Source organism: Lycorma delicatula, chromosome 6 (genome assembly GCF_047948215.1).
Source record: "Lycorma delicatula isolate Av1 chromosome 6, ASM4794821v1, whole genome shotgun sequence".
Taxonomy (NCBI): Eukaryota; Metazoa; Arthropoda; class Insecta; order Hemiptera; family Fulgoridae; genus Lycorma; species Lycorma delicatula.
In genome coordinates, this window is record NC_134460.1 from 3926536 (window position 1) to 3948754 (window position 22219).

At 31.4% G+C, this 22219-nt stretch overlaps 1 protein-coding gene across 1 annotated transcript in view; it reads right to left on the bottom strand.

Moving 5' to 3' along the window:
- Positions 1 to 713, bottom strand: part of LOC142326467 (uncharacterized) — a 28465-nt gene extending 27752 nt beyond the window's left edge. Inside the window, exon 1 of the mRNA XM_075369029.1 lies at positions 646 to 713. Within this exon, the coding sequence (XP_075225144.1) occupies positions 646 to 657 (12 nt within the window). The 5' untranslated portion in view covers positions 658 to 713. The remainder of the gene's footprint in view (positions 1 to 645) is intronic.
- Positions 714 to 22219: the final 21506 nt, after the last annotated feature.

A 22219-nucleotide genomic window follows, 5' to 3' on the forward strand; every position in this document is an offset into this window, starting at 1 on the left:
ATCTGTAACGTTTTATTAAAATAAAAATTGAGAAGTTATTTTGGCCCGCTCTGTATATTCAAGACGAAGGTATTTACTGAAAATCTAAACCGTTTAGATTCCGAAATAAGTTACAGTGTACCTCCCAAACAACTTAAATAAAAGTGTTCCGAAACAAGTAATGCTGTAGCAACCTACGACTATTCTTAATGGATTCGATTTCCGCCTTGATTTGTATATATATATATATATATATATATAAATGTATATAAAATTTTTTTTTTTTTTTAATTTGTCAGTACTTCATCTTATCTTATACTACCAAGCATAATTTTGCTTTTAGGAAAAATAATTAATTCAAAAATTTTATATTTTGATATATACAATCCGATTCGAAACTGAATTTGTTTCATTATAACCTATGTCGATTGAGGGCCATTTTTTGAGAACCTCCCGCAAAAATATAATTAAAAACAAATAAAAGCAACAAATACATTATTTTCAATGTTATAGATACGGTTATTTTTCATGTCAGGCAAGAATTTATATAATATACAGGATAAACTGACCGCAAATCATTTAAATATTATAAAAAGTAACTTCGAGTAAAAGATTCTTGTTTCTTAACTTTAGGAGTAAAATTTAATGAAACAATAAGGTACTTACCAACGATCTCATGATTATTCTGTATTCTTGTTTGATATCACAGAGCAAACTGAATGGAAATTGGTGAAAAATCCACTTTTTATATAGGATAGTGGCCAATTCAGGGACAAGTCACGGGTAATTTGCAATGCTGCGTGGACTCTGTATTTCCCAATAGGTTACTACTCCGGCAAATTATAATAATAATAATAATAAACTGATAATAATTTCTTTATAATTGGCCTGGAAAAAGATTTTTATTACCTTATTGTTATATTTTATTTATTTATTTTTATTATTTATTTATATCAAGGTTTCGTTTAATTAAATTCTTTAGTAATGTTTTACGTTCGCTGTAATAAATATATAAATTATTAAAAAAAAAATACTGATAATTGTTCGTCATTTTCGATCGGTCGAAGTATTTTCGTTTGAAAAAAACTATTTCTCAACAATATTCGTTACCTAATTTTCTAAAATAATAAAGCTATTATTTTCGGCAGGTAAAATACAATTGATTAAGAAAGTATGTATAATAAATTAGAAAAGGCTTTTAGATTCTTAATTTTGTGGTATCTTAAATAAATTCTCATACGAGTTGTGTCGGTGTATACGTAGCATAACTGCACATTTAATTCTGTGAAATTGGATTAACATACGCGAATTTTCATCTATAAACAGAATTATGTAGTTATTAATCAACATAATAACACAATAACTTGTGTTATTACATTACAATCAAGTAATGTAATAACACAAGTTAATCATCGTATGTGTAACAATATTCCCTGATGGAAATGAGGTTTTTTTGCGCTATATCACAAATTTGACGCAAGAGAATTAATTTTTTAACAATTTTTCACGATGAAGTATATAATGCACGTAAAACATATATTATGTGTGCGGATAATAAATGCATTGCGTCTTATTTTAAAATTCCAACTGAAATTTTTATTAGAGTCTCTTAATATTAAAAAATAAATTATACGATAGGTTTAGGAAAATATATGTACGTGCTAGAAAAAAAAAAACCAAAAAACAATAATTAATAAATACTCGCCGATTATATCTCATAACAAAAATAATTGGTGAATTCAAATAACTTTTACTTATTAATTTATTAATCTTATTAATTACCTATTAATAGAAGACTATTAAGTTTCACAAAAAAAGCTTTTATGAATAATACGTCTTTTTTAAAATATATTTAAATTATTACATAACGTATTAATAAATTGACAAATTCATGTACTGGCACTAACACAAAAAAAAAGTTTTTGATTGTAGGATTAACCATGTTATGCAAATGAGCTTTAGTCGATTTTTTTTTAATGCTTTTATTTACAATCTTATCAACAATTACAGCAGGAAAAATAAAGAATAAACATAGACATGTAACAACAACAAATACAACTAAAATACAAGATAAGACAATTAATTATCGATCAGTTTTGTAGTACTTTCCATATTATAAATATATAATAATAATAATAATTTTTTTTTTTAGATTTTTATTAATGCGATAACTAAAAATGTATTTACACAAAAATCCGTTATTAAGTAACAAGATGGAGTTGTAGTTGAAGAAACACATTGTAAGATGTTACGTTCTTGAGAGTAAGGATACGTGTGAAACGTAGACATTCATACATGTGTGTATAAGAATGTGAAACTAGGATACAAAAAAAAAAGAAAGATCGAAAGGTCTTTACTATTCTTGGGACTCACCATCATGCTCATCCCGAGGTAATACAATTCAACGACTGAGGCAGAACTTAGATTTCTGCTTATTGAGCGATGGATCGTGCACATTTGTATCATCTTCGTGCACCGATCTCTCCCTCTGTTCAGCAACCTTATTCCTACGTCTTAGCTGGAGCGTTACCAAAAACTTCTTTGGAAACGATCATAGACCGGTTGTAATCTCAGTCGGTAATAGTGATTTGCCTCAGAGTCAGCCACGCAGATGGGTGATTCAGAAAGCGGACTGGATCGGGTACAGGGATTCCTTTGGCCGGTTTGAAAGAAGCGGTAGCGAGAATGGTGTGTAAGTTTACACACCGGATTCTCGATAGCGCCGAAGAATTCATCCTTTTAACATCTGGGAAGCCAAGGCGGCCTGCTGTTCCTCGGTGGTATGAGGACCGCAAGCCCGCACTAAGGGACTAAGAGACAAAGAAAGGGCTTGTAGTAGCCGATGGTAAGAAGACGGTTAAAATATTTCGGAATCTCTAAAGATTGAAAAATCTGATGTGAGAGCCGATCCTAAAATGAAGAGGCGCCATAGAATGAATAATAGTCTATGATATCGGCCGTCGTCTGGCAGAGGAGGAGGTATTAACTCTATAGAGAGCAGAATACCAAGTTGGATTAAGCTGCTTTTAAGGCAGAACGTTGATTGTTGTTTAAAACGGATAGTTTTAATTTAAATTAGGAACAATAAAGAATAAACATAAAGTAACGACAACAAATATAAACTAAAATATTTGTGAATCTCACTGTTTTTTTATGAATTAAGGCGCCTCTTTTTATGCTCTTTAGTAATTTATTTTTGAAACGCTGTATTATATCGACGCGGCTACTGTTTTTAGTATCCAAAAGCTGGATTCTATAGGTCCAATTAGGTCACATACAGCAATTTGTTAGTGAAAGTTGTGATCTGCTTAGCGACCAGTACATTTCCTTAAACTTAATATTCAGTTGTTTTCTCTGTTCCCTTAGGTGGACCTTCCGCGTCAGACGACGATCAAAATGAAGATTAAAGCGTACCGTACACCTCGGGCATTCGGTATGAAAACACCATCGGATGGACCTGTGGGGAGTCTCCTCTCCTCATTGCGAATGTAACACGACTCGACTTCCCTTAATTAATCTTAATTTTCCATCTAGATAGGCATCCGTCGATTCGGTACGATTCAGATTTATTTTACTTGAAGCTAGATACGGGTCAGCATCGACAGTCAGGATAGTCGTATAGGCAAATGAAGCGACAGTGACTTAGTTCGGTCCTTTCGGTCCAGCGGACCTTTCTACACCAGAAAGGTCCGCTGTGAAGATAGAATATAAGACGGGCCCTAAAACCGAGCTAGCTTAATTCTCGACTTAGCGTTAAAGAACACGAGGTCAAATATATTAAATTTAAACACATTACATTATAATTTATAAAATAGTATCTTTACATTTACTAATTATAAAATACATTCGGAAATAAATTTAATTCATTACTAAAAAGTTAATAATATTTGGATGTATCTGTAATACATTTAAAATTGTTAATTAATCTAGGGCATTTTTTTTTAAATTTTAAAGTGAATTAACAATCCCAAACCCTAATACAATAGTGAATGCAATGAACTACGACAAATTTTTTTCTTACCATTTTTTCCTTTCTCTTCTATACTTCTTCATTTTTCTTTTATTTTTACATTCTATTAAGAAAAAATCAGAATAAATATAAACTTATTAATTACCTGAAGAACAATTTTAATATTTTTAATTAAAATTGATTATTCTAATACAGAGTTATGTGATTATTGTAATTAAAAAATAGCGTAATTACTTTTATTAAAAATAAAAAAACATATTATAATTTCCTTCTGCTAGACGACTATTATTTAACATACACTTTATCGTTAATTGCAATTCGAAAATGAAAATATTGTATGCATGAAGCCAGGAATTTGCACTAGTGGTTTTTGCTCTGAACGTTGTATTGTTAGTTTTGTTATTTTATTATCGGGTATCTGTAAGTAGTATTTGTGATTCAGTAGAGAATTTTACGTTCTTAAAATTATATTAATTTAATTTATCGACTTTTTTTTTTTTGTCTTCAGTCATTTGACTGGTTTGATGCAGCTCTCCAAGATTCCCTATCTAGTGCTAGTCGTTTCATTTCAGTATACCCTCTACATCCTACATCCCCAACAATTTGTTTTATATACTCCAAACGTGGCCTTCCTACACAATTTTTCCCTTCTACCTGTCCTTCCAATATTAAAGCGACTATTCCAGGATGCCTTAGTATGTGGCCTATAAGTCTGTCTCTTCTTTTAACTATATTTTTCCAAATGCTACTTTCTTCATCTATTTGCCGCAATACCTCTTCATTTGTCACTTTATCCACCCGTCTGATTTTTAACATTCTCCTATAGCACCACATTTCAAAAGCTTCTAATCTTTTCTTCTGAGATACTCCGATCGTCCAAGTTTCACTTCCATATAAAGCGACGCTCCAAACATACACTTTCAAAAATCTTTTCCTGACATTTAAATTAATTTTTGATGTAAACAAATTATATTTATTACTGAAGCCTCGTTTAGCTTGTGCTATTCGGCATTTTATATCGCTCCTGCTTCGTCAATCTTTAGTAATTTTACTTCCCAAATAACAAAATTCTTCTACCTCCATAATCTTTTCTCCTCCTATTTTCACATTCAGCGGTCCATCTTTGTTATTTCTACTACATTTCATTACTTTTCTTTTGTTCTTGTTTATTTTCACGCGATAGTTTTTGCGTAGGACTTCATCTATGCCGTTCATTGTTTCTTCTAAATCCTTTTTACTCTCGGCTAGAATCACTATATCATCAGCAAATCGTAGCATCTTTATCTTTTCACCTTGTACTGTTACTCCGAATCTAAATTGTTCTTTAACATCATTAACTACTAGTTCCATGTAAAGATTAAAAAGTAACGGCGATAGGGAACATCCTTGTCGGACTCCCTTTCTTATTAGGGCTTCTTTCTTATGTTCTTCAATTGTTGTTGTTGCTGTTTGGTTCCTGTACATGTTAGCAATTGTTCTTCTATCTCTGTATTTGAACCCTAATTTTTTTAAAATGCTGAACATTTTATTCCAGTCTACGTTATCGAAAGCCTTTTCTAGGTCCATAAACGCCAAGTATGTCGGTTTGTTTTTCTTTAATCTTCCTTCTACTATTAATCTGAGGCCTAAAATTGCTTCCTTTGTCCCTATACTTTTCCTGAAACCAAATTGGTCTTCTCCTAACACTTCTTCCACTCTCCTCTCAATTCTTCTGTATAAAATTCTAGTTAAGATTTTTGATGCATGACTAGTTAAACTAATTGTTCTGTATTCTTCACATTTATCTGCCCCTGCTTTCTTTGGTATCATAACTATAACACTTTTTTTGAAGTCTGATGGAAATTCCCCATTTTCATAAATATTACACACCAGTTTGTATAATCTATCAATCGCTTCCTCACCTGCACTGCACAGTAATTCTACAGGTATTCCGTCTATTCCAGGAGCCTTTCTGCCATTTAAATCTTTTAATGCTCTCTTAAATTCAGATCTCAGTATTGTTTCTCCCATTTCATCCTCTTCGATTTCCTCTTCTTCCTTTATAACACCATTTTCTAATTCATTTCCTCCGTATAACTCTTCAATATATTCCACCCATCTATCGACTTTACCTTTCGTATTATATATTGGTGTACCATCTTTGTTTAACACATTATTAGATTTTAATTTACGTACCCCAAAATTTTCCTTAACTTTCCTGTATGCTCCGTCTATTTTACCAATGTTCATTTCTCTTTCCACTTCTGAACACTTTTCTTTAATCCACTCTTCTTTCGCCATTTTGCACTTCCTGTTTATAGCATTTCTTAATTGCCGATAGTTCCTTTTACTTTCTTATTTATCGACTAATCAATTTATTTTTATTTATCAATTATCGTAATATATTTATTATATATGTTTATAAAAGAACATATCCTGACCGATTGACAGATTCACCTACGCCCAGCAAAAACTGTTGAAAATTTTAAGTATATTCTTCTTTAGGGTGTAAGTGCACACTGAAAAAGGATTTTTTGAAATTCCGAGTTTAAAGGGTTAAAATGGAACAACACTAAAATGTTTGATTTTGTTTCATTTCTCGGTAAAAATGAAGGCGTCAACTTGATTTTTTTCGTGCGTAATCTTCATGTGAATATCACACGAAGATTACACACAAACAAAATTTAAGCAATTTCTAGATTTTTCGAAATTTGACCTTGAAAGTGAAGAAAGGTAAAAAGAATTCTGAACGATGATTGCAAATTCTCCCCGTTTACTAACTATAACGAAAGAAATATTCAGTAGATTTGGAGTTGCAAATACATATCAGATAAATATTAAAATGCATTTTCGTTTTTTTTTTAAGTTCAGTTTTTTAAGGATCGCGACGGTATACGGCGCGGCAGCTTAACAAACACAGCTACTGTTACTGTATGTGCGATCGACAGGCTGCACCTGCCTCCGGTTACTTGACTAAAAACCATAAAATAAAATTAATTAAAAAAGAAAAAAAAGAAACGAAGTACGGTTAAAATTTGTATTACTAATTTTAGAAAATAAGAAAATAAAATTCTAATAGTACAACAATCAATTTTGATATTTTTTAAAAATATCATCAATATTTTACTTAATCATTACTGTATTTAATTTAAATTGTTAAGTATAATAATGAGCAATTTTTTATTAATTTGTTCTTTATAAATTTTATTTTATCTGATTCATGTATATTATTATCTCAAATATGGTTAAAGACGTAGAAACGTTTTTGAAATTTGTTACTGCCGATGAACGTAAGTTAAAAGAATTTTGAATAGGTTTGAATTTATTTTTATTTTTACAATTGTTGATTATTATATTACAATATTATTATAAATAATATAATTTCTCTCTCGTCGTTAATATGTGTAAATAGTTAAATGATAATCTTTTTACGATAGGGGTATTGTTTATGCAATATTGCTTTTAATAAATGCTTTTTAATTACATTTAATTTATTTATGTGAGCGTAAATTTGTTATGTGATGTCCCATACTGTAGAATGGATTGGACATGCGTCTTTATGAATGAATAAGTTGAATTTCTCGGTAACAAATAAAGATATCAACTTAATTTTTTGCGTATATAATCTTGATGAGAATATGTAAAAACCGGTTTCCAGATTTTTCGAAATTCGACCCTGAAAGTGATGAAGAAAGGTAACAACATTTTGAACAATGATTGAAAATTTTCCCCTTCGTAACTATATTAAAAGAGACATTCAGTAGATTTGGGGTTGCAAATACACATCAGATAAATATCTAAAAACCATTTTCGGGTCTTTTGAATTTCGATTTTTTAAGAGCTGCGACGATGCGGCGCTCAACCGTTACAGCCGTACATATTTAAATACATTTAAAATGTATTTAAATATTTAGTAATATTTAATACACTTGATATTTGATCTTTTTGATTTTATAGAATTTTACTATTAAATATTTTAATCTTGAACACAAATATATGATTATTTCACTTTTTATATATCGGGTAAATATAAACCTTAAGTAATCCGTTGAGTTTCCTTTGCATAATATCGAGTATCGACACGGTAAATCGTAAATATTTTGACGATCTGTTTAATTTAATTTCAAATTTTTGAAGTACGTGATTGTTTTTTTCATTCGGGTAAAAAGTTATGTAATTTTTTTAAATTTTTTCCCGCCAATTTATTTGAATTTTATGAAGGTATCTAACTCTCAAAATCCTTCTTTGAAACGAAATGTTTTATTCGATATCAAAATCTATTAATATTTTTTCAATATTATTATGTCAACTTAAACATAGGTGTTATAAAAGCTTTATACGCACCAATCGGGTTTAAAGCTATTATCGCACTTAGATTTAAATCAAGGGGGTTCTTTTCAACATTAAATTATTTATTATTTAAATATTTTCATAGCGATTATAAAATATTATTTTTCACAGAATCTGTAAAATTATTTCTAACAATAATCGATAATTTATCGGTATAAGTAAATAAATATTTACGATGAATTGTTAAAGTATAAATAAAATTCGGATCTAGATCCTTTATCGCCGCATTTATTTACTCTACAACATTAATTATAAAAACATTCGTATAATAAAGAAATTCGTGAAAAATCTAGCTTTTCCGTGTAATTACACAATCTATTTTTAATATTTAATTCTTATATTAGAGTTTATTATAACTGACACTAGTTCTAGGTTATAATCTTTAATTTCCTAATTTAGTCATAAAAATGTATTCTTTGTTTACGCTACTTTTACATTCATTTTTGTTTTTAATCACAATACATTAAATAGAAATAGTTGATTCTCTAAAAGAATAAACGAAGTACAGATAAGATTTGTGGAATCATAAATCTTCAAGAAATGTACAATGATCGGTGGGGAAAAAACCACATTAAAATTTCGAGACGAAAATTTTTTTTACGAAACTGTTTGCCGTTTCAATCTTTCTTGTTTTTTTCCTATTACTTAAAATTTTAATCTTTTTTACGATGTAAAGAGTTTTAACCGAAAAATGTCCTTCTTAAAACGGTTTTTAGCATACATTTTAACTCGTTAAATATTATGCAGTATTTTTTTTTTTAATTTAACAATAGTTTATTTACTGTTAATGAAATTTTGATCCTGTTTCTTTAATATTAAGGACAGTCGCATATGTCAGGTACTACGATTATTATTAAGTTTAAAGCATTGTTTGAACATAATTGAACAAATCTGACCTTGGCAATGATATTCGCCAAGTTTTTCATATATATATATATATATATATATATATATATATATATATATATATATGCTAAAAAATTTATAAGAGAAAGGGAAAAAGAGAGAGAACGAATAAGACGGGGGGGTCGATCGATGGAGTATGTTTGCACGGATGTGTCTGAACTGTATCTACGACTATACTTTGTAATACGCAGACTTCCTTCTTGTTCGATAATTTTCTTTGGTAGCCAGTCGGCTGCACATGTATGTATATGGGATCGATGTATAGGTTGTTTTTCACGTAGTAAGGTCCGTTTATTTCCATTTCATTACTTTTATCACTCCATTACACCCGGTTCTTTGTTGTCTTCAGAATTTTCTTCTTTTTATTGAAACGACTTCAAAGGTTCAAAAACATTAATCGTTTTATAATGCGCTATTTAATTTTCTTATGTAATTTTATATAATATTTATCCGGTTTAATATGACCTTTCATTTAATAAATACAGAGACAAAGGTTCAGTTTTTAAATATTTATTTTCGTGACATTTATCAGAAGTTCAGGACGCATAGGTTAAAGTAGCAATAATAATGATAATATCAAAATATTATACAAAATAATATGAAAACGTGTGTCAGTGTTTTTATTAACATTAGAATAACGCTAACATTGAAGTAAGGAAAAAAATATTTAAAAAAATACAAATTTTGAAAGATAGGAATGATTTACTTTTCTTCAATTTTTAAAAAACTTAGATTATAATTAACATTAGATTTTTGTAAGATAAATCGTTAATAGTCAATTTATCTTAAATTATGGTAAAATTTCAAAAAGAATCTTTAATACATAAAGAAGAAATGACATTACTATTTAAATAAATTTTACGAATGACGAAGATCAAGGTCTAGTTTTTTTAACTAGCCAGTCGTAACCGATGTTTTATTCGGTTGCGTTTAATATCTATCTCAAACGGGAGACTACATTGAAACTACTCTGTTTCAATATATCTTGAGGATAATTTAGAACAAAAAAGAAGTTGACGTCAAAAAATTCATTTTTTTAATAGAATGTGCGTTTATTTAACTCCTGAAAAGGTTAGAGCTAGCAAGTATTTATTTTCGCTTAAGTCTACGACTTAATAATTAATAATTTTAGAATTTTTCTATTAATTCCAGATAATCCCCTCAAGAAGTTAAAATTTCAATTTTTCTGTAGGTATCGGTAAAACTTTTTATATTATACCGGTTTGATTTTACGACTGGATGCAAGACATTATTACAACTTCGGCTAATAGTGGATTTTTCTGATACAATAATCCTGCAAGGTAGCTTTATAAGTAATTTATCTCTTAACAATTCATTTTAATTAAAGGTATCCCCTCACTTAATCAGTAGCGAAGATATTCGGTCGAATATTTCAATTACATACTTTCAAACTCTTGACAATTCCCGGGATAATTAAGCGGGTTTATCCCTTAAATTGCTAAACTCAACCAATTGTTAGGCGGTCCTGTAGTTTCTGGAGGAAGGCGGTTTGTATTTGAACCGGGTATATAAAACAAAATTGTTACAATAGCTATTGTGATACTGAATAAAAGATTTCTTGATCTTCAGTGGGATATTTAATTTGGATAGGCGTTCAATGTCGGAGAAGGTCTCGAAGCTTTTCTTTAGGTTTCACTGAAAGCTACGATTTCACGTCCTAGATCTCCGTGATTTTTACCGCATGGTAAGAATAATATATATAAATGATATGATGAAAAAATATATATATTTTTTTTTAACGTAAGTCGTTTCATCCTAATTTGGTTTCTTGAATCATGATCTAGGCCCTGCCCGGCTCATACTGAAGATGTTATCCATGATTCCTGTTCGTCCTTGGTATAATATTCTGGGAACGGTTGCCTGTAGTTCTGAATAGGATACTATATCTCCTATTAAGTTGCTTCACAATAAACGTAATGGCTGAAGTACCGATTATGTAAATTCTGCTTCTTTAATCTTTATAAAAAAATTTAAAGCATAATACCTTTGTGTTTTTCTCGTACTCAATAAGTTTGCCCTTCGGCTGTCTCCCTAGAGTCAAGGAAATATATAGAAATATATATATATATATAAATTTTTATATTATATATATAATTATATATATTTTTTAAATATTTCTATTAAATCCTCTTTTATTAGGATCCCCGTCATAACAAACAGATGGTTGTTTGACATTAGTTTACATCACTGTAGCAAAGTGAAAATAATATAATGTAGAAAATTCTAAGTTACAATAAAATCCGTGTTTTAACCCAATATACTAGGGTAAGCTTACTATTACGCGTTTAATTCTTTCCAGTTTTATTTAATACAATTGAATAAGCAATTAAATTTTCCTCAGTATCGTTTCCAAACTCTGATCCTGAATAAAACTTTCTTGGTCTTTTATAAGATTCAACAGATTACGATTTTCATCTTTCTGAGCCGGTGATTGACTGTAGGGTGAGAAAGATACACTTTTTATAAAATTCATTATACACTCATAATCCATTATAATAGATTATCAGCCCAACTCACCCTGTTAAGCTAATAATTATTCTGGAGAATTGGTACCTGCTAATACTAGGGCGAGACAAAAATTATTTACGCTTTTAGTTCTTCAATTTTTTTTTACAAGGTAAGAGTTATCTATGTACATTATCTTTCTACATGAATGATCCATTATCCGGTTCATTCCCTTCACATATTACTTAAAAAAAAACTTAAAAACGTTTTTTGAGTATTATTTAGTAAACAGAAAATTAAGCAAGAAAAAACAATAGTAAGTATTAAAACTAGTTACCTTCTTCGTCAATGCACTTGGTCCTGTGGTATACAAACGTGCGTATTCATTTCAAGAAGAAGGTTTTCGGTTGGTCACGAACCCTTATTTGCACCGATTTCTTTACGTCTAAGTCTGTGGAAAATTGACGACCTCGCAAAGCATCATTGAGAGACCCAAACAGATGAAAGTCGCAGGGAGCAAGATCTGGCCTGTAGGGAGGAGGCAATACCTCAAATTTTAGCGTTGTCAGATGTCAACGCGTTTGATCTTATGTTCTACAGTAAAATTCCTTGTTAACTTTACAGAAGCTCAGCTCGTGGTAGATAATTTGAAGGGTAGAACCGTGACTGACGTTCAAAGTAGACGCTATCTCATCGATGGTAACTCGCCTACTCGCCGGAACCATCCCTTGAAATTGCTGAATTTTAGCGACCGTGGTTGGTGGATGTCCTGCTCGCTATTTGTGCGTCAGACAATCGTTCAGCCAGTTATAAACTTATCGATCTACGAAAAAAAACTTTTGCTTCATAAAGCACTGTTCCTGTATTGCGATAAAAGTCTATGATGAATTTAATCTACCTTCCACACTCTCCGACCAAAAAATCGGATCACGGCTCGTTATTTCTCTTTGATGCAAACTGCTAACGGAGCAGACATGTTTACGATGTCCTAGCCGGAAGGTAAATGCCGCGATCGAGATCTAATTTCGCACACGTGACTGCAGTTGTACCAACTCTAAGTACGCACGTGCAGAAGGTAGTATGACATCCTTGAAGATGTTTTATGGCGAAAGTGTACATAATTTTCCTGCCCTCGTATTTAAAATTTTTTTAAACTATACTTAGTTTATCTGTTAAAAATGGTCTTGTTTTAGACATTGATCAGATTAAAATGTTTGAAACGTTTGTTTTAGTACTAACTATTGTTTTTTTCTTACTTCATTTTTGTTTCATTAAATAATATTCATATTTGTTTTTAATAATAATATTAAATAATATTCATATTTTGTTTTTGTTTGTAGTAATATGAGAAGGGAATCATCGTTATTTGCAAGTAATTATTCTAATAGAATTTTATATTGAAAATTGCATTGTTTAAAAGTTACCTCTTATTTCAACTATTTAACGAATTTGAACAAAATTTTAATATAGATTTGAAATTTCATATAGATTGATACTTCCTCTATGAATCATGAGACCTTGCCGTTGGTGAGGGGGCTTGACTGCTCCGTGATGCAGAGTAGCTGGACCGAAGGTGCAACCATATCGGAGAGATATCTGTTGAGAGCCAGACTAAGGAACGATTCCTGAAAGAGGGCAGCAGCTCTTTCAGTAGTTGTTAAGAGCGTAAGTCAGGACGACTTAAACGGCCATATCAACATCGCTCAGTCCTCTGAGTACTGCGCAGCTGAAAAAAAATGGAAAACTACAGCTGCTTTTATCCAAGAAAATGTAGCTCTCTGCGTTTTCATATAGCAATGATGGAGGCGCCTTCCTTGGTAAAATATTCCGGAGGTAAACTAGTCTCCCGTTCGGATCTCCGGTCGGGGACTACTAAGAAAGGGACTACTGTTAGAAGTTTAAAAATGGTTGGTAGGTTAGAAAATTTAAAGAGGGAAATGGATAGGGTAAATGTAGATGTAGTAGGAATTAGTGAGGTTGAGTAGGAAGAGGAAAACGACTTTTGGTCAGGTGATTTTAGAATAATTAACTCAGCTTCAAATAATGGGCAGGCAGGAGTAGGTTTCGTAATGAACAAGAAGATAGGGAATTGAGTAGAGTACCTCAAAATGCATAGCGATAGAATCATTGTAATAAGGATAAAATCAAAACCTAAACCGATATTGTTAACGTCTCTGCGCTTATAAGACTATAAGCGTACATGATGATGATGAGGTAGATTGTGTATACGAAGAAATTGATAAAGCAATTAAACACATAAAAAGAGATGATAATTTTATAATAGTTGGAGATTGGAATGCAAGAATTGGAAAAGGGAAGGAAGGAAATATAGTGGGTGAATACGGGCTGGGCAAAAAGAATGAAAGAGGAGACCGACTTATAGAGTTTTGCACGAAGTATTATTTAGTAATTGCTAACACCCGATTTAAAAATCATAATAGAAGAATATACACTTGGAAAAAGCCAGGCGATACTGCAAGGTATCAGATAGATTATATCATGGTTAAGCAAAGATTTAGAAATCAACTCGTTGACTGCAAAACTTACCCTGGAGCAGACATTGATATCGACCGTAATTTAGTGATAATGGAATGTAGATTTGGGTTTAAAAACCTGAAGAAAAGGTGTTAGATGAATCGGTGGAATTTAGAGAAGCTTGAGGAAGAGGCGGTAAAGAAGATTTTTCAGGTGGACATCGCAAGAGGTCTGAGTAAAAAAGATAAGGTAGAAAATGTAGAAGAAGAATGGGAGAATGTTAAAAAGGAAATTCTTAAATCAGCAGAAGCGAACTTAGGCGGAACAAAGAGAACTGGTAGAAAACCTTGGGTTTCAGACGATATATTGCAGCTGATGGATGTAGAAAATATAAGAATTTAAGTGATGAAGAAAGTAAAAGGAACTACCGACAATTAAGAAATACTATAAACAGAAAGTGGAAACTAGCGAAAGAAGAGTGGATTAAAGAAAAGTGTTCAGAAGTAGAAAGAAAAATGAACATTGGTAAAATAGACGGAGCATATGGGAAAGTAAAGGAAAATTTTGGGATACATAAATTAAAATCCAATAATGTGTTAAACAAAGATGGTACACCGATTTATAATACGAAAGGTAAAGTCGATAGGTGTGTGGAATATATTGAAGAGTTATACGGAGGAAATGAATAAGAAAATGGTGTTATAGAGGAAGAAGAGGAAATCGAATAGGATGAAATGGGAGAAACAATAATGAGATCTGAATTTAAGAGATACTGAGATTAATAATAGAAGGAAGATTAAAAAAAAACAAACCAACATACTTGGTTGCCATTTATAGACCTAGAAAAGTCATTCGATAACGTAGACTGGAATAAAATGTTCAGCATTTTAAAAAATTTAGGGTTCAACTACAGAGATAGAAGAACGATTGCTAACATTTACAGGAACCAAACAGCAACGGTAATAATTGAAGAACATAAGAAAGAAGCCCTAATAAGAAAGGGAGTCCGACAAGGATGTTCCCTATCTCCGTTATTTTTTAATCTTTACATAGAACTAGCAGTTAATGATGTTAAAGAACAATTTGGATTCGGAGTAACAGTACAAGGTGAATAGATAAAGATGCTACGATTTGCTGATGATATAGTAATTCTAACTGAGAGTAAGAAGGATTTAGAAGAAACAACGAATGGCATGGTTGAAGTCGTACGCAAGAACTAACGCATGAAAATAAACAAGAACAAAACGAAAGTAATGAAATGTAGTAGAAATAACAAAGATGGATCACTGAATGTGAAAATAGGAGGAGATAAGATTATGGAGGTAGAAGATTTTTGTTATTTGAGAAGTAGAATTACTAAAGATGGACGAAGCAGGAGCGATATACAATGCCGAATAGCACAGGCGAAACGTGCCTTCAGTCAGAAATATAATTTATTTACATCAAAAGTTAATTTAAATGTCAGGAAAAGATTTTTGAAAGTGTATGTTTGGAGCGTCGCTTTATATGGAAGTGAAACTTGGACGATCGGAGTATCTGAGAAGAAAAGATTAGAAGCTTTTGAAATGCGGTGCTATAGGAGAATGTTAAAAATCAGACGGGTGGATAAAGTGACAAATGAAGAGGTATTGCGGCAAATAGATGAAGAAAGAAGCATTTGGAAAAATATAGGTAAAAGAAGAGACAGACTTATAGGCCACATATTAAGGCATCCTGGAATAGTCGCTTTAATATTGGAGGGACAGGTAGAAGGAAAAAATTGTGCAGGCAGCCAACATTTGGAATATGTAAAACAAATTGTTGGGAATGTAGGATGTAGAGGGTATACTGAAATGAAACGACTAGCACTAGATAGGGAATCTTGGAGAGCTGCATCAAACCAGTCAAATGACTGAAGACAAAAAAAAATTGATTGTGACTGTCCAAAACTCTCATGGTATTCACTTAGATTTACTTTAATAATGGAATAGATAAATATTACGGTCTTATTTGTTTTTCAAAATTTAGCCATTAAAACGTCAAGAATAATACTATTCGTTAATGGAATGACATTTAGTGAAATCGAATCTTAGGCCATGGAATTGGTCGTAACGTGTCATAAATCATAGTTAAAATCCATTCAGATGACGTATTGTTAAAGATTGGTTATTGCGTAGTTATTGTTTGGTATTCTTGAGTTATGTTGGCTTTCAGTTCTTCAATGGCCTGTGGTTTTTTTACACGACATTTTAGATATCCCCAGAAAAAAAATCTGCAGTAGAAAGATCATGGGACCTACTCGGCCATAAGTCAGTAGATATTATTCTTTCACCAAAGAAATTTCTCAAAAGATCCATTGTTGCTCTTGCCGTGCGACATGCGGTCCCGTTTTGTTGAAACTACGAATCTTTCTCGTTTAGTTGTAAATTTGCAATAAATTGCGTAACAATTTCTCGGTAGTGGTTTGCATTAAAATTGTTTTTAAAGAATACAGGGCCGATTATTCTTCGCCTGGAAATGCACATTACACACTAATTTACTGTGGGTGTAGAGTTCGTGAACGGATTGTTGGAGCGAACGTAACCGCTCAAATGAATCCGAGCCTCACCTGTAAAAATTACATTATCCAACACTTTTATATTTTCCCGAACATTCTGACTAAATCATTGACAGTAGTGGAGCCTAGCAACGTAATCAACGGGGTCTATGCTTAGCAGCACAATCAACAGACACTTTACCTTAAGTAGCCGAGTAGCTTTAAATGCGCTATACAGAATTATACCTTTCTGTTGCGCAAGTTTTCATAGTGATATGTTCAGTAGTTTAAAAAGCTTACCCTAGTATCAAGTACCGAATGTTTCCGGCTATTCTGTAATCCGAACCGGTTCCGTTATATTTCTCCATCAAACGATAAGTTAAAGATTTATTTGACACATTCTTATCCGGGAACTCCGATCGAAAAGCTATTTGGTACAAAACAAAAGATTTATTCGTTAAATAACTTTACGTAATAAAACTCTTTTCTTTCGCGTCCAAAACCATTTCTAATAAGAAAAACAAGATAACTAGATAATAAAAAAACAAGATAACCAAAAATTACTGACTGTTAACAAAAAAGAAAAAGAAAATTGTATCGGCTGATTATAAAACAACCACAGTAGGTAGTATTGCTGATCTCTTCATCCGAAATTATTGTATTAACTTTAAAAAAAAAAATTTCTCGGGTTCGTTTTAAAACAAACATCCAGTATTTATTAAATTTGTTTATTTAAACTCGTAAACGAGTGAAACGTAAGGATGGAAAATAAAGTACCGTACCGTTCTCTGTGTTGTAGTATATAGTAGTTAGTAGTAGTATATAGTAGTTAGTATATAGTAGTATATAGTAGTTGTAGTATATTGCAATTTACAATAATATCCATAAGAAATAACAAGAATTCTGTGTATTTAATATTTGATGTTTCGTTAGTGAAAATTAAGTTATTTTTACTTGAGTTATTATTAAGTTTATTTAATTTAATTAATCTTAATTAAGGGTAAGTATAATTATTCTGGAATATGAAACAATTTGAAAGAAAATTTTATCGAACCGATTCGTACGGTATAAATTTAAATCTTAAACGTTTAAGAGCCAAATTTGTCGATAGAGTGAATTTTTGATAGTTTTTTATTTTAAAAAATTACGCAATCCGTTCCATAGTTATCGAAAAATTTGTTATAAAGATTATACTTTATTACCTTCATTCGGCAAACGGTTGATTTCTATCGAGTGAAGTTCCCGTACATCGATTTGAATGGCCGGATGGGTTTTACTGTTTAATGGAACTCGCATTGTGAATTTAATTCATTAAAATCATAGCTACCATATAACTTAAATTATTAATAGGAGTTCCGTGATTCCCCTTGACAAAAATATTAAATTTTTATCGATAAGAAAATAACTTAAATAGATAACTCGAAAGTCGCGAAAGGAATAATTTTAATCTTTTTACCGGGTTAATAGAATATTTATAACTATATAATTTTAAGCGAATACAAATTCTAGCTAAGTTCAACAATATCGATACCACTTATTTTTTCTGATAACATCTTATAATAGTTGCTTGCAAGACTTCTGGAAATACAAGGAAGAAATATAATTTAATATTTCACCGCTTTTGTTTGCTTATAATTATTTATTTTAATTACGGTTTAAATATAATTTATTAATCGTATTTTTTTTTATTACTTCTCGATAAATTTACTATATTGACATAATTTTGATAAATAAAGATCGACTAGTTAGAAGGAAATGTAATAATCTTTAACCTTCATATTTATCTATGCCTTCAGGTAATTCATTCCAGTTCTGACACGGACATAACAGCTGGATTCATATAGTAATATCAATTATAGTTCTTAATTCGTTATGAAATTTAGGTGTAAGTGATTTTTTTTTAAAAATATTATTAAATGCTAAACATGTTTATAAATACAGAAATTACAATAACATACGAAAGATACAGTAGTAATACGAAGGAAATATACTCATATTTATACGTAAATATTTAAACATATACTAAACTAATTTATAAATTACATAATAATATAGTTAATTGGCACCGACTGGCAGAAGGACAAAAAAGTATTGTTTACCGGCGGTTGTTATATTTTTTGCAACTTTTATTGTTTATTTACCACAGTAGGAACTTAACAACAACTTATAATTACAAGCCTTGAAGCGTGAAATTTATATAGAGTATTAGATTAACAACTAAATAAAACTCATTACACTAATTAAAAATATCGGATGCATCGATACATAATTGACAATATCAAATTTAATATTAGTGACCGATTTGTAAATAATAATGACCATCCATAATAATAAAAGTAAACATTTCTGGATTATTATAACTATTACATTATAATAACTATAAACCGGTAAATATACTATAATTATAATGACTATAATTACACTATATTCTATAACTATAAATCATAAGGAGAAATAATAATGATAATTATCCGGTTTAATAACAAACAATAAACTTAAGTTTAATTAATGATTATCAATAAGTAGGATAAGTAGCCTGTAGTATATTAAATAGAGTTTTAAGCTGTTATTAATTTCAAAAAATAAATTTTCAGTTATCCATTTTCTTCGATCCACGTTAAGGTAAACGTTTTCTTCTCTTTTTTTTCATTTCTCTCCTGAATAAGGAGGAAAGGGATCGTATTAATAAGCTTGGTACTGATATCTGAAATACGAGTATCTTATTCGCTTGCGTACGGTGGTTATATTAGAAAATTCAATGTAATACTTCAGGCTAAATATCTAAAGTTATAGAGATCGTTCCGGATCTTCTCTTCGAAACCGTTCCTGTATCTATAAATATATATAATAAATCTTTAATATAAAGCTGTCTGACAGTCATCACATCGAAGTCTCTAAAAACATTTGCGTTAGGGCAGTGTTTCTTAACCTGTGGGGCGCGCTCCCCTAGGGGAGTGTGATAGCACTAAATGGGGAGCGCGAGCTATCGAAAAGAAAATATTATTAAAAAAATGTATTAATTTACCGAAAGGAAAGCAAAACAAAATAGTTTCTGATGTAGTAATTAATAGAATACACATTTACACTTCACTGCATGATGTATTTATTTAATAATTAACTTATCGATACTAAATTAAAAACAAGTTTAATAATTATTAGGGACTCCCTTGGGCCTTTCTTGCACAGCAAAGTTTTTTAAAGGAAGGTTAAGCTTAGAAATACACACTCCGAGTTCTTATTCTATATTTACCTGAGATGTATATATACCGTTTTCAAAACAGCCACCGCAGAAGATCCGGTTTCGCAAAGGTTGGATGTTAAAAACGGTAATAGTATACGAAATGCTTTGGTATTCGGTGTAGAAAGCTCATCAACCACCCCTGGCAAAAATTCAAAGAGTGATTTATTGTTAAATTGTCTTTTGATTTCACCGCTTGCTGTAAAGTCTATGAAGATTTCATCTTCGGCGATTGAGAGCTCTTCGGAAGTATTTTGAAATGGATCTCTAACCCGTTCGTAACTTGCTACTAAGTTGTCGTCACCAAGAAAATATATTTTTAAATTCTTTGCCGGCACGGTTAAATGATTTTCAGCGGTTACAAAAACAACTTTCACACGTTGTTCTTCAGCCTTGTAAGTTTTAACACATTCATTCACATTTGCAAACATTTATAGGTATTTTTGCTTTAAATTTCTGCTCCGCAATTCCAATTTTCTACAGAAAGCGTTAACTTTATCACTCGTATCCGACAAACGTGTTTGTTCATTGGAATTGAAAATTCAAAGTATTTAATTTCTCGAATATGTCGACCAAGAACGAGTAGCTCAGTTTTATCACAAATAAACCATCCCGAAACTTCTTGGCTTCCGGTTTGTTTTCCTCTTCTAGAAAAATGGCGATTCCTCTCTTAATTCATAAATACGTTGCAAAATTTTCCCACGCGATAACCATCATGTCTCGCAATAAAATAGTAACGCTGAATGTACTGCACCCACGTCTACAAAATGCAGAAAAGATTTCTGATTTTAGGAGTCTCATTTTTATAAAATTTACTACGGTTACAACCGTCGTTAGCACAAAATTCAGACCAGGATTCGTTTCTTTGGAAGCCAGAGCTTCTCTGTGGATCGTGTAATGGGTACAGACACACTGTGGAAACTTTTGTTTCACATGTGCTGGCATACTTTGGAATCTACCAGACATTAAACGAGCACCGTCGGTGCATGTTCCGACGCAATTTTTCCACTCTGTGTTTGCCTCGTTTACAAAATTATTTAAGGTAGCAAATAATGCGAATGCTGTTTCTTTGAGTTCTATTGGTTTGGAGAAAAGTAGTTCTTCTACTGCTGACATACCATCACAAAATCGAACATAAGCAATGAAATGAGCATCATTATTGCTGTCTGATGCCTCATCAAGCTGAATTGAAAAAAATTTGTCAACAACTTCCCGAAAAGCTGATACTGTACATCTGCAGCTGTATTATCGCTTCGACAGCAACAGTATCATTTGATAGAGGTATGGACTAGAATTTTTTGGCAAAATTATCTCCAAACATAGTTTCTACAATCTCAATTGCAGCTGGCAAAAATAATTTCTCCACCATTGGTGTGAGGCATTTTACATCTGGCTATTTTATATGAAACTTTGTTAGAGGAAATTAAAGCTTTTTCATTCGCAGACAAAGTTTTTTTTTAAATTCATGTTTGCTTGTCGTTTGATTTTAATTTTAATTCGAAAAATTCTCGGGGTTTGTTAACTTACTCGCTATGAAGCGTTTCCAAATGTCGTTTAAGTTATTACGTTTCATGCTGTCTGCTGCCAAAATTTTTGAGCAAACGACACACAGATGAGACACGGGGGCTTTACTTTTTCATTTACTTCAGTACTGGTACACCCAAAATTTAAGTATTCTTGATTTTATTTTCGGAGCCACGCTCACCGTGAATTGTATTTAACACGAAAATTACAACATAAACATCCACGGTAGATTCGCTAACGACAGAAGGATCGACTCGACTGAGACTGGCTGGAATCGAACGGGATACAGCATTTATGCACTTTTGCGCAGACGGTCGCGCAGAGGTTCCAGAATATTCGAGACAAATCCGAACTTCTTCTGAAACTGCGGCAATGTTCAATATGGTGGACGTAAGACGGAGAGCAATAGAGAGGCATCAAATCGGCAAAAGAAACAATTTTGCAATTTCTTAGTTTTATTTTTAGCATACCGTTAACATATATTTGTTCCTTGCGGCGATCTGTACTCGTTTAAGTTAATACTATTACACTGATGATTTTTTAATCGCATTCATCGATTATTGTTTGATATCGGTCGCTTAGGTACAGTTATTTTACTAAAAATAATAAAAATGAAAACAGTTAAATCTAATTCATTGCAAATGACACAAAACATATTTTCACTATATTGAACGACTTAGAAAAGACGTATTATAATGAACTGATATTTTGTTTATAAATACGAGGTCTGTAAATAAAATAATGAGACAGGTTCAATAAAACGTTTTATTTACAATCCAATTATACATGGACTCATCACCTTCGAAACAGTTCCATT